Source organism: Lonchura striata, chromosome 8, assembly GCF_050655825.1.
Source record: "Lonchura striata isolate lonStrDom1 chromosome 8, ASM5065582v1, whole genome shotgun sequence".
Lineage (NCBI taxonomy): Eukaryota > Metazoa > Chordata > Aves > Passeriformes > Estrildidae > Lonchura > Lonchura striata.
Window position 1 is genome coordinate 2,423,352 of NC_140710.1, and position 13,632 is coordinate 2,436,983.

The following is a 13,632-nucleotide window of genomic DNA, read 5'->3' on the forward strand; positions in this document are numbered from 1 at the left end:
TGCCCGGTTGCGGCGATCCCCGGTGCGGGGATGCTGCGGGGATGGGGGACACGGATGCTCCCGGCTGCGGGCGGAGGTCGAAGCGCATCAGTCACGCCCCGGGGGATGCCCGGACTGTCCGCGGCCGCGGGGATGGGCAGCGTAACTTGCGCGCGGAGCTCGCTGTGATTCCTCAGTCGCCGCCTTTTAACACCAGTGAAATGCCCCCGGGAATGGCCGGGCTGTTTTTCCACCTCCCCGGAGCAGGTGGGGACAGGCCCCGAGAGCACCTCGGACACGGAGGAGAGACCACGAAACTGCCTGAGGTGCAAAATCCCATCGAATTCCCCCATCCCCCGGGAACTGCCCCCTGACCCGTACCCGCACGGGTGAGGGGAAATCCCTATTTCCCCTAAAGCAATCCTTGCTGTCTCTCTCCCGGAGTGGGACACCCCGCGAAAGATGAGGGGTGGCTCATCCCAAAGCGAAATGTTGGCGCTCCTTCCTTTGTGTCCGGCCCAGGACACGGATCGGGCAGTGCTGGAGGTGCGGCCGGGGCGGGTTAAATCCCCCGGTACCGGGGGCCGGCGCCGAGCCGAGCCCGTAACCCCCGGGGAAGCCGGAGCCGTCCTCAAACGCTGCCCGTGTCCCAAAGGGGGCTGGTGTCACCAGTGGCTGATTTCCTCCGGCCACCTCTCGGTGCGACAGACCGAGAAGGAAAGCTCTCCGGTGGACATCGCTCCCCGGCCGCCCGGAGCGCTCCCGGCGCTGTCCCCTGCGGTAACCCCGGCCTCAGTTCTGCTTCCCGCAGCTCCGGAGCGGGGTCTCCGATCGCTGCCCCCCACGCGGGTCTCGGCTGGGGCCAGGCGGGGAGGATACCCCGAACGCTGGGGCTGCTTAATGACATAAAACCACACGCGCGATAAACACACGTTTATAAACAACCGCAAAAAGTCTTCTCCTGCCTTTTCCAACGCTCGCTGCAGCCTTTCAACACCCATTAGCCCGAAACTTTCAGCCCCGCTCTGTGCCCGGGAGAGAGCAGTGATGCTATAAATAGGCGGCTTTGGGAGCCGGTAGCGCGGAGAGGGGGGAAAGGGGGGCGCAACTCCCGCGGCCGCGCAGGGAAAGCGAGAGGGTTCCCCGGGAGCCTCGCATCAGCCGAGGAAATGGCCCTAATGAGCCTCATCTCGTCCCTTTTTCAACCAGCGTGATGGTTTAGAGGATTAGGGCCAGATCCCATCGCCAGATCCTATTATAAATTCCTTCCCCCGGCGGAGGGAGCGGCGGGGCCGTAATTGGAATAAATAAGGAGCGGGGTCGGGGAGGGTGCAGGGGTGGTGGTTCTGGGTAAACTCGCGGGGCTGCGGGAGGGTCATTTTCCCGGTGTTTCGGATCTGGTTACTTCCAACACACCCCAGGGACCGACGTGACACGATTTATACTAATGGGCATCTGTCACCGGCCGTGTCAAGTTTTGCCATATGCGGCGGACGAGTTTGTGGAAGGCAAAACAAGGGAAGGAACAAGGGAAGGAGTTTCTGTTGTTTGGCTGTGGCCCGTGGCTGAGGGAACTTCACCGGGATATGCTGCTCTCGGTGTCCCCGGCCCGCCGCTCCTGGTCCGGCTGTGAGGACTGCGCCCACTCCGCTGGGAGCCGGGAAAGCCGCTCCCGTCCCGGCTGCAAGCCCTCCCCTCCTCGGGGACCGACTTTTGACACCCCCTGGGCTCCCGATCCCCGCCGGTAGCTTTGCGGGACCCGCCGGGACGCCCCATCGTGCCGCCCGCTGCAAGAGCGCGCCCGGGTCGGTGCCGTCCTGGGCGGCTGCGGGCGCCGGGGGTGCTCCCGGTCCCCCGAATTGCTCCCGGATCCCCCGGTGACTCCCGGCCCCGGAGAACGTTCCCGGCTCCGAGGGTGCTCCTGGCCCCGGGAGCGTTCCTGGCCCCGGAGGTGCTCCCGACCCCGCGGGCCGTGCGGGCGATCCCGGTCCCCGCGGGTGCTCCGAGGGTGTTCCCGGATCCCGGTGCTGCGGGGATGCTCCTGGTCCCGGGGGTGCTCCCGGCCCCGGGGGGGGCGCGCCCGTTCCCCGCGGGTGCAGCGGGAGCTGCCGCGCCCCCCGCAGGCCCCGGTGCGCCACTGCAGCCCCGCCGCCACCGGGAGCCCCCACCTGCGGGCGCGGCCCCGCTGCCGCTCACGGCCCCGCGGCTGCGGGCAGCGGCGGCTCCAGCGGGGAGGCGGCGGCCGGATCGAGGGCTCATCTCGGGGTTCTTCCCGAGCCCCGCGCCTTCCCGGTGCCGCCCGGCCCCGGGAGCCGCCGCCGCCGCCTCTTCCCCGGGAAGGGCTTCTCCTGCGGGCCGCTGTCCTCGGCGATGGAGGGGAAAGCGAGGGAGAGAAAGAGAGGCCGGAGGTTACGGAGGGAGAAGCGGTTCCCGGAGGGAGGCAGCGGGCAGGAAAGTTGCCGGTGCCGCTGCCGCCGGCGCGCAGATGCCGAGCCGAGGCATTGCTGCTATGTGGGGAAATATGAGCGAGTAATTTTATAAGTAACAAAGGCTGGGGAATGGAATGAGCCCCTGTTATCCGGTGTCCTCTGGAAGCCCTGGATCAGCAGCTTCTTGAGCCTCGCAGCGACTCCGGGCAGAGGCTCCTTTCTTTTTTCCCAGGGGATCGGCTAAATATAGAAACCCCCTCGATCTCACGAATCACCCACCATTTGCTGTTTGTGTAAAACCGATTAGCCAGACACAACTGTGAAACGACTCGTTCCTCTGACACCGCCACATTCCGCTCCGCGGGGTTCCGCGGGGCCGTGGGTGCCCGCGGAGGGCCCCGCGTGTCCCCGCTCCCTCCAGGTTCTCCCTGTCCCCGGCAGATGATTAGCGAGTCCTTATTTATAAAGTTCAAACGATCTCATCACCGGGGCCGCTCGGTTTATTTTAGTCTATGTATGCGGAGGTATAAATATTTACTTAGGAAGAAATAATATTTACTGCTTACCAGGAAAGCAAGGACACTTTTATTTATATATTTATTTTAAATCCACGGCTGCCAGAGGGCTGTTGGAGGGGAAATTAGCGCCTGGTTCAGCTCCTCCCGCAGCCGAGCCTGCCGCATCCCGCATCCCGCCTGCATTTTACGCCGCCGATTTTCCTAACAAAGACATCGAATTATCTGAGCGGAAAAGCAAAATCCACGACGCTTTTCCAAGGTGACAAAAATTCAACTTTGTAAGAGGGAGATAATAAAGCACCAAACGCCCTCAGTGCACAGGAGACACCGAGATCTCACCAGGCTCAACCCCCCGACGCGCCGCTTTAAATATTATAAAGCTACGTATTAATTCCCTTTTTTTTTCATTTTGACTATCTCTTTATTTTAGCCCCGAAAATAGATATATATAAATATAAATATATGTATAGTATTTTTAATTTTAACAGCTGCCGTTAAAGCTGAGTTATTGGGAATTAACCGGGAAAGGCCGATCCTTTCCCGGGGGAAGAACCGCTGCTTTAATCCTGATTATTTCCCTGATCTAAACGAAAGATCCGCGCTCGGACACCCCACAGCCACGGCCTGAATATATATTTTTTCCCCTCTAAAACAAATAGTAAACATTGATTAAATCGACCCAACGTGTTTTATTTAAAATAATTTCCCTTATAATTAGCCCCGACCGCAGACCCAAAGCGTACCTATTCCGGCCGGGAATGCCGCAGCGCCGGGATGTAGTGTTGAAGTCAGGCCGAGAAAAATTAATATATTTAGGAAAACATCACGGCGCGCTCTCGGGAGTCTCGGATCTGCCGGGGAAGGTCGGTTTGGAAGGAATCGGGGTGATGGCGGCCCCGCCGCGGCGGCCGCTCCGCGAACCGGCAGGGCCGGGCGCTGGCGCTGCGCGGCCGCGCACGGCGCATCCCGACCCGGCTGGAGGGACCGTGGGAAACCCGCCCGCACCGCGACCGGCGGAAGCCAAAGCTCCGCGGCACCGGAGAAGCGGCGCGGCACCGGAGAAGCGGCGCGGCACCGGAGAAGCGGCGCGGCACCGGAGAAGCGGCGCTCCGCGGCCGCGCCCCGAGCGCCTCGCCAGCCTCCGCGGCCGCGCAGCCCGTCCTGCGGGCGGGGGTCACAAAGGCACCGCTCACACAGAGACAGGCAGAGCATTTTAAAAATTTATTTACAAAGTTGTGTACAACACGAAGGGATAACATTTAGAATACATATATTCATTCATATATAAACAGACTTCTATAATAGAATGACAGCGTTTTTCCTCCTATTTTTTTCTCTTTCCAAAATTCTTTTTTTTTTTTCTGTTCGTTCGTTTAATATTTAAAATTTCCCCCGCTTATTTCTTTTTTATACAATTTTTTTTTCCCTCGTTTGTTCGTTTATTTCGGATAAAACCGCTCGGAGCGCCGGAACCTTCAAAAAAAGTGAAAGTTCGCAGCTCCTAATCGCGACCGTCATTTTCGCCTCTTTAGAAAAATAAAAACCCCGAAAGCAACGTCAGTGATTTTTGATACAAATATGTACAAGCGGCGGCGGCGGCGGCCGGTGCCCGCTGCTGCTCCGAGCCCGGGCGGCCGCGGAGCCCCGAGGGGGCGGCCCGAGCTCCCCGGGGCGCTGCCCGGGGCTACCGCCCGGGGCTACTGCGCCGGCCACTTGGCCTGCACGGCGGCGGCGGGGGCCGCGGGCTGCAGGAACTGCCCCGCGATGATGTTGGTAGGCACGCTGAGGATGGGGGCGATGGCCGCGGTGGTCCTGGCCAGCGCCAGCGGCTGGTGGGCCATGAGGGCCGACTGCACGGTGACCGGCGGCCGCAGGAAAGTCTGTGCGCTGGCGGCCGAGCTGGCGGCAGGGACGCCGATGATGTTCTCGATGCTGAAGGACGGGCGGCTGCTGGGCTCCGACTTGACGATGGAGCCGGCGGCGCCCAGGCTGTTGAGCTGCAGCTGGAGGCTGGGGCTGAGCTGGGAGTTGAAGGCTTTGCGGCTGAGCTCGCTGGACGGCAGCAGCGGCACGGCGGGCGGCAGCATGGGCCCCACCGGGGGGATGTAGGGGTACTGCAGCGCGGCCGCGGCCGCCGCGGGGTGCGTGTAGGCGCCGGGGTGCAGCCCGTAGGGGCGGCCGTAGGGTCCGGCCAGGCCGTAGGCGCCGAAGCCCTGCATCATCAGCGCCGTCTGGTCCCGCAGGTGCTCCTGCTGGTGCCGCTTGAAGCGCTTCCTGCGGCGGAGGAAGCTGCCGTTATCGAACATGTCCTCGGACTGCGGGTCCAGCGTCCAGTAGTTGCCCTTGCCCGGGTTGCCGGGCTCCCGGGGGATCTTGACGAAGCAGTCGTTGAGGGAGAGGTTGTGGCGGATGCTGTTCTGCCAGGCCGGGAACTTCTCCCGGTAGTAGGGGAAGCGGTTGCTGATGAACTCGCAGATGCCGCTGAGCGTCAGCTTCTTCTGCGGGCTCTGCAGGATGGCCATGGTGATGAGGGCGATGTACGAGTAGGGCGGCTTCACCAGGCTGCTCTTGGGCTTGCTCTGCCCCGCTGCCCCGCCGCCGCCGCCGCCGCTCGCCCCCTCCTCGCCGCCCCCCTTGCCGCCCTCGGCCGTGCCGCCGGGGGCCGTCCCGGCCGGGCTCCCGCTGCCGCTGCTGCCGCTCTCCGCGCCCGCCTCCGCGGGCAGCGCCAGCTCCGCCGCCTCGTCCAGCGGCAGGCGCGGCAGGGCGGCGGGGCTGCCGGCCTCGCCCTCGCTGTCCTTGCCCGGCCCGTCGTCGCCCTCGCCCACCACGTCGATATCCACATCCTCGGCCGCCGGGACGGCGGGGCCGGACATGTCGCTGGCGCTGCCGCCGCCCGACAGGGTCATCCCCGCTCGGCGGACGGGGCGCGGCGGCGGCGGGGCCTCCCGCCCGCACCGGGCTCCCCCCGCGCCCCGCTCCCGCCGCTCCTCCGACCGGCCCCGGGGGCTACACCCGAGCGGCCCGGCTGCGCCCCGCGGCGCCGTCCCCGCGGGGCATGGGGCGGCCGCGCCCGCTGCTCTCCCGTCCGCGGGGCTGCCCTGGCCGCCCGGTCACCTCCCGCCGCCGGGCATCGGGGCTCAGGCGGCGCCGCCGGATCCCGCCCGCCGCGATGCGCGCCCGAGGGCGCCGCGCATGGGGCCGCTCCGCGGGCCGCCGCCGCTCCACCGCTCCGCTCCGCGGCCGCGCCGCGCACCGCTCCGCCGCCCTCCGCGCCGGCTCGGCTATTTTTTTTTGCTTTTTTTTTTTTGGTTGTTTCCTCTTCTCTCTTTCCTCCTCTCGTCCGGCTTTTTTTTTGGCTGCTGTTTTTTCCCCCCCTCGGCGGAGGGAGGGGACGGAGCTGCCGGCGGCCGGGCGGGGCGGGGGCAGGAGGCCGGGGGTCGCGGGGCCTCGCTCGCCACTTTGGCAGCGCGGCGGTCCCGACTGCCTGATAGATTACTTTCCCGTTAAAGATATACTCGGAGGCGGCTCCACGTGACGGCCTGACGTCAGGCGCCCCGCTGTGAAGTCATGCAAAACTCGAGTTGTTTCATGGACTGTCAACAAAGACCGGCGGCGGCTCCGCTCCGCCCGCCCCGACGGGCCCCGACGGCACCGGCACCGTGCCGGCCCCCGCGGAAATGCTGCCGCACCGGGGCTCGCCGCCGCCGCTCTCGGTGCGCCGGGCCCGGAGACGCCGCTCTTCGGGGCGCTCGGCAGCGCAGGCTCAGCAGATGCGCCGCCGCAAGAGCGCTTAAAAGCACCAAGTTTGGGCTTTGAAACCACTTTTCCGTGGGTTTCTATTTTCTTTTTTTAATTTTTTTTTTTTTTTCCAGCGGCAGCAGCACCAGCTGGGAACGGAAGAGCAGAGAATAGCTATTGATTAATCTATTAGGTTAGTTGCAGGGAGAAATAAAAAAGACGTAAAAAAACAAAGGGAAACTATAAATAAAGAACCTTTTCGCCGGTTACTTTTTTTCCTATGCTTTTTTTTTTTTTTAGCTCTTTCTTTTTTCTTCTTTTTTTTTTTTTTTTTTTTTTCTTTCCAGAGGTGTTAACGACTTAATCATTGCGGGCTTTAACATATGAAAAAGTAGGAAATGAGGGAGTGTGTGTGAATGTGAGGACCGTATTGCCGCGGCCCCAGGTAAGCCCCGGCCCGGGGAAAGGCGCCCGGCGGGGCGGGAGGGGGCCCGGCCGCCCACCCCTGCCCCGGTGCGGAACCCCCCGCCCGGGCCCTCGGCCGCGGGTGGCTCCCGGGGTTTGGCTTTTTAATCCGTCCCGCCGAGCCCTTCGCTCTGGTACTTCCCGCACGTGTTGTCCGATTTCGGTAAATACAATTAAATTAGGGAAATGCCCCAGGAGTCAACGGTTTCCTATGAGCGGCGCTGGTTTAGGCGCAGCAATTCTCCTCCTTGCCCAAAACCCACCGGGGCTCGGAAGTGTCGCTGTCCCGGCCTCTCGCAGAGCCTCTGCCGGGCCCGGCCCCGCGGGGAGGATGGGGGGAACCTTCCCGCGGGGCGCGGAGCCGCTTTCCCCCTGCGCTCCTTTCCCGCAGGATCTCCGCGGCCCGTGAGCTCCGCAGCCGCGCACCGCCCGCTGTTCCCACGCACACGCGGAGTCACAGAGCCACACGCACACTCGCACGCACTCGCCTTGTGTGTCACCCGCCGCGCCGCAGAGGCTCTCCCAGGGAAAAAGGAGGAAAAACCCCAACTCCGCAGCCCCCTGTTCCATTTGTTGCGCTTTTCTTCGGCACAATAAAAGTCAAATTAATTGATTCGTGTTATTAATTACGGCGCTTAGCGTGAAAAGAAACGTTTCCCCTCGATTAGGGCTCTATTGTGCTAATCCCGTGTTCAGTCACGGCTGCCGGCTGAGCGGGGCCGCCCCGCTCCGCGCCTCTCCGCGCCCCTCCGCGGGCGCTGCTGCGGCTCCCAGGCCTTCATCTGCTGAAGTTTAGGGCAGCATTTCGAAGGTTATCCCGTTGGAAAGTATTAAGGAGCCCATCCGGGCGGAGAAAAGCTTTGCTAAAAATCGGGAAAGTTTCCCCCAAATAAGGCGGGAGCCCCCGAACCCATGGAAGTTCAAAGGCTGGAGGTGAGCCGGGAGCAGGAGCTGCGTCCTGCAAAGCGATAAAACAATTAAAGCAGCTCCCGTGGAGGTGGAAACCCACAATAATGACACGGCCAGAAATAGAAAGTGGGCGCCCATATAGACAGATAGATTTAGCAACAGGAGAAAAACAAACTGTATCGTCCGGATCGATACGGAGTCAAATAGAGACACGGCAGCGCAACGGGAAAAGGGAGGATGGAATAAGTTATGATAGAGAGGGAGAAATTAATTACAACTCAATTTGATTCTAATATGGGAAAGCAAGATCCTGGCCGCGAAGCGAGTTAAAAATAAATCCGGAGGCTGAGCCTCGGGGGTGGGGGGGATTGTGGAGGAAAGACAGGGCTGGGGCAATTTCTGCTTCTGTAATCGTTTTAAAGGAAGGAGAAACCAAAGGTGTCCCCTTTCAGCTCCTTAAGCCTATTACTTTCACTAATGAGTTATATAAATCGTTGACCTGACCTGGATTAAACCAGCACTGTCGTTCGGAACAAACGTGCGGGGGTAAAAGGGCTCGCAGGAAAGGGGCTGCGGGTGAGAAATCCCTGTAAAATAAACACATCCAAGGGAGGGGACACGACAGCGACACTCAGACATCCCCCGACATCTAGGACAGGGTTCGGGGTCGAAACGGGGCGAGTGGCAGGGCCTGGACCCCCCTTCAGCCAGGTTTTCGCTGAAGATGTAGCCTATTAAATATATATAATTTTTCCTCTATTCTTAGGCCTCTATTTGCACGTGTTTGGTTTTTTCCCTTTCTTCCTTTCTTCTTCTTTTTTTTTTTTTTTTAAATCGTAATAAATCGCTCGTAAACCCAGCAGAACTCAGTGTAAAACGAAATTGGTCATGTTTCCAAAACGGTTTTGGATTTATTTGTATTGGAAATGTATAAACATCCATTCTGTAAAAGGCAACACGTTTAATTAACGATGAGAGAGCAGTTAGGGGCAGAAAGCTAGTAAAATTGTGTGATAAATTTATGGCATTGTTAGCGTGCTTTTAATTATGGCTATTATGTTAATTATTTCACATTAGCATGGAGTTATCAGCAGCATGTCAGATTTAATCAAAACGAGCCTTTCTCTCGAAAACTGTGCTTTCCATTCGCCGCGAGGAGAACGGGGGGTCCCGAGCCGAAACCTCTTCCCCCCTTCTTTATTTATTTAAAAATAAATAAATGAAGGCTTTTAAAAAGAGACTTCCCAATGAAAAGAGTGGCTGGACGTGATCCGGGCTGGTGCAGGCGGCAGATCCCTTTAGGCTACAGCGAGCAGCGCAGGGAGGCTGAGGAGAGAAGCGACGCTCTTGTTTTTTAGGAATTCACCATTTTCACCCCCTCCGGAGAAGGCATTTTATCATTTTGGATCATTCTGTCAAACAATATGATGTTGCTCATTTTTATCTGTCCCGTTTTACAAAGCCCCCGTTCACACTGCTGGCCAGGACAACGCGCCTCAATACAAAAGAATAAAAGAGACAAGCCGGGAGGATATGGGATCGCTGCATGGATCAAAAAGGAGGAAAGAGGAGGAGGTGTGTGCGAGTGCGAGTGTGTGAGTGAGTGTGTGTGTGTGTGTGTGTGCGCGGTGGGGCTCGCAGCGGCCCGGGGCCGGCTCCGTGCCCGCCGCTGCCCCGCAGCTCCGCGGCCGCGGTTCCCGCACACGCTGCGCGGCTCCCGGGGCCGCTCCCCGCCTCGGGCCGCTGCTGCCGGGGGAGGCGACCCGCCGCTTCCCCAAAGGCTTTCGGAGCTTCCGTGCGGAAACAAGAAGAATTGAACATAGAGAAACACAAAGAAAAAATGAAAACGCGCAGGTGTGCCGGCAGCGAGGCGGGCGGCGGAGTTTTGGGGGGCTCCGTCCGCGCCGAGGTGCGGAGCGGCCCCGCACCCGCGGAGAGCCGCGGCCGCCGCTCCGCGCAGCCCCGGCTCTGCCCTCGCCCCCTCCTCCGGCCGGCCCCTCTCCCCCTTCCCCACGGGAGCGAGGGGCTGCGACCACGGCAGCTGCTGGCTTATTTTTAGAGCATTTCCATTCCTCCGGTTAATTTTAGATCGATCCATTATTTAGCCCCAGTTCGCCTTTAGGGAAACCCAAGCTGGGGGCGGCCGGCGCTCCGCGGCCGCGGGACTTTCCCCCGCGCGGGGTGCGCGGCCGCGCAGGGAAGGCAACTTTGGGGACCCCCGCTCCCACCTTCGGCGCTGCCGGAGGGCCGGGGGGCCGCGCCCCGCGGATCCTGCGCATCCCCCGGCTGGCCCGCCTGTCCCCGCGCTGTTTGCGCGCTGCCTTTCCCGCCGCGCTTGGGTTTCACCAGGCGCAGCTTTTCCACGTTCTGCAGCCTTTTCCCCTTTGGGAGACACCCCAAATCCACACGCGCATCCCCCTCTCCCCGCCCCTCCGAGCGGGGCCGAGGGGCCGGGGCTGCCCCGCGGGGTCGGCCCCGCTCCCCGCCCGGCCCCGGGGGACCGCGGGCGGGCGGGGGAGGCGCGAACCCCCGTCCGGCCCCTCGGGGGGATGCGGCTGTGTGTGCGGTTCATGTTTTTGTGGCCGCACATGCTCCCCTCGGCTGACTCCCGCCGTCGGGGCCGGGGAGAGGCTCAGCCCCGCACCGTGTCCATCCTCCCCACCGCCCCTGCGGCTTCACCCGGAGCTTCTCCCTGCTCCGGATCTAAAGCAGCCAAACGCCGTGTTAGTGCAGAGCCGCGAATCGCCTTCGATTTGGGGTGCGTTTTCCTGAAGGTTCGTCCTGGCGCTGGTCGCTGCCTCCTCTGTGCCCTCCCTCCCCTGGGAGCCGGCAGGGTGCGGGTGGAGGGGCACCCGGCGGTGCTGGCTCGGCTCGGCTCGCAGGGAGACATCCCCGACTTGGACACAGGCAGGAAAACATCCCAAGAGCTGGAAAAACAAGCAGCAGCACTCAGGTGTCCTAAGATATCCTCCTGGGATCTACAAAATAAAATCAAAAGGGTCCGAAGAGTGGAGCCTGATACAGGTTAGAGATTTGGGTGCTTTAAAAAGAAAGGAGAGAGCAAAATTAATCAAATAAGTTAAAATGCAGAATTATTATGTGAGCAGAGGAGTTCTGCTGCCTTTTGGGCAAGAGGGCTGCAAAATTAGCTGAGACCTGATTTGAAAAACAAAAAACAAAAACCACCCAAACATTTGGCAGCCGTTCAATCAAAATTCGTTTGTTCTTCAGATTCTCATTTTTCTAATCCCCACTCTAAACAAATGGATATTTATCCCCAGTTTTGGCTGCAAGCACCTGCACCCACTCTGCAGTCCCACGCTGCCCTGGCATCCAGCAGTGCTGATTCCTGGAAGGGCCCTGCTCATGTCCCCAACCATCTCCAAAAAAAGGCTAAAACACATTCCCTAAACACCCTGTCACATCCCTGCCCCTGGAGGAGGCTCCTGTACTGTAAGCCGCAATAAATACACGGGAGCAAAAATCAGAGGCAAAAAAAAAAAGCCCCTTTAAATTGGATTGATTTGAATTCTTGGAGGGAAGGGATGGGTGGGAAGGGGTGACCCTGGCCGGGGTGCTGTGGGGGGAGGCACAGGGCAGCCCCCAGCCCTGCTCCATGCACAGCAGCAATATCGGGGTGAGACACGGACACCCCCAGCTCATCCCCCAGGGAATGGCTGCTCTGGGATGGGATGTGCTTAGGCCACCTTTGCTCCTTCAAAACCTGGGGATTCCTCCATTTATGGATGGAAAAGGCACCCTGGACAGGTTCAGGAGAGAAGATTTTATGTGCAAATGAGGGAGTTTTAGGTGAAAACGCCCCTATTTATTTGAATAAATCAACAAGACAGATTATTTTTTCCTTCATGTCAATGTGGCCTGAAGGGACGGCGTGAGTGGTGCTGGTGTGGCAGCAAATACGGGGACACACCTTCAGAAGGGGGCATGGAACACAAAAAGAGGGGACACCACTCCAAATGGGGACCCACAGAGAGGCAGCAGCGGCCGCTCCTTGCGCGCCGCTGTCCCCGGCGGGTTTTTACACAGGTAGGCAGGAAGGGTGAGGAAGGCACAGCAGGCTTGTTTTCTCAGTTATTCCCCTGGCCAGCGAGATGGAAATGAAGACACTATTAGGATTTCCAGGGCTGTGAGGAAATCCCTTTGCTGAAAACTGGGAGCTCTCCATGGGCTGCCCTCGAAGCACTTAACTCACACACACTCCCGTGACATTTCCCACGCCGTGAGATCCACGAGCTGATTTCACTGCATTCCTCAGCACAGCCAGGACACTGGTGGGAGCCAGCTCCCCCTCCACGTGCTCTCCTCCTTCCCAGGGCTTTGTTTGTTTGTTTTTGGCAGGGTGGTTTCGTGAGCCCCTCCTCTGGCTCGTGTACAGCACCCTCGGTTCCCTTTATGAAGCGCGGCAAGACGGGCGGTGAGTTATGGCTGTTGTTAATAAAATTACTCCGCTAATATTTTTCCCCAACAGGTGGAATATTATTGATGGATCAGGGATGGGGCCCATCCCGAGGCACAGGGCCCATGCATCACCCCAGCTCCACATGCTCCATCCAAATGGGGCCTTGGTGGGGCGTAAGTGGTGCACAGGCCTTTTATGGGCCTTCTGCAGAACGGTGAATTTTACCCAAAATGCAGGTTAAAACCCATGTTAGGTATTAATGTAATCAGGTCCATAATCTCTCTATCAAAAACTCCCCAAGCACCTCTTCGCCTGCTAAACCAGGTAGCTCCTTATCTGGAGAGTGCTGTAACACATTCTAGGGGACTTCTTGGTTGTTTTTGGGGAAGAAAATAGGCATTGCTCAGCCCCTGCAAGTGCTGGTTTAGGGAGAGCTTGGGGAGTCACCAAAGGGCCATCCTGACCCACCAGTCCAACATTTTCCTCCTCCACCTCCAAACACAAAATCAAAATTTTCTATGAAAACTTGGTGACCTCCACAAACTTATTTGAAACAGAAGCGCCAGCTGCAGAAAGAAAAAATCCTGCTTTATTCCACCCCCACTCCCCAAATCAGTTTTTAAGATCAAAAAGTATCTATTTTAATTTTTTTGGGGGTCAACGCACTTCCAGGAGAGCTGCAGCTTCCTTCCCCCACAAAGCTTTATCAGCTTGATTCATCAGGGCATTTCTGCAAATCCATTTAGATCCTTCACCCTATTAGAGGTATTTTATTAAACATTTTATTAAAGTCTTTTAATGCCTTCCAGGGCATGTTGTAAAACCCTACTGATTTCAGAAGCTTCTGGATGAGCTTTTCCAGCACTTCCATGTTGAGTGCACACATTGGCAACTTAGCTCCTGTCCAGGACAGGACAGATAAAACTAGGGAGGGTTTTAACTTTGACCAAAATCATTAAAGGGTGGTATTTCCAATTAAAAGTGGAGGATGTGAAGAATAAGTATTTATTCCCTAAAATGATCAATATTATTGTATTTTGTTGGATTTCTTGCTTTTGCCCAGCTAAGAAAAATTTCCAGGAGGAATTCCAGCTGAAGAGGTGATGAAACATGTAGTCTGTAAATAAAGATTATTTAGAGACTCTTGTTAAAATATTCCATGATAGAAGAGTTC

At 58.7% G+C, this 13,632-nt stretch overlaps 1 protein-coding gene and 1 long non-coding RNA gene across 2 annotated transcripts; one reads left to right on the forward strand and one right to left on the reverse strand.

Annotated features, from left to right (window-relative positions):
- Window positions 1-4,377: 4,377 nt before the first annotated feature.
- Window positions 4,378-5,955, reverse strand: FOXD3 (forkhead box D3). The gene has a single exon (XM_021543045.2). The coding sequence runs from the start codon at window positions 5,830-5,832 to the stop codon at window positions 4,624-4,626; it is 1,209 nt and encodes a 402-aa protein (XP_021398720.1). The 5' UTR covers window positions 5,833-5,955; the 3' UTR covers window positions 4,378-4,623.
- A 569-nt stretch (window positions 5,956-6,524) lies between these two features.
- LOC146766726 (uncharacterized) lies at window positions 6,525-7,742 on the forward strand. Its single transcript, XR_014957005.1, has 3 exons — window positions 6,525-6,857; window positions 7,012-7,109; window positions 7,521-7,742. It is a non-coding gene; the product is annotated as an uncharacterized LOC146766726 (long non-coding RNA).
- Window positions 7,743-13,632: the final 5,890 nt, after the last annotated feature.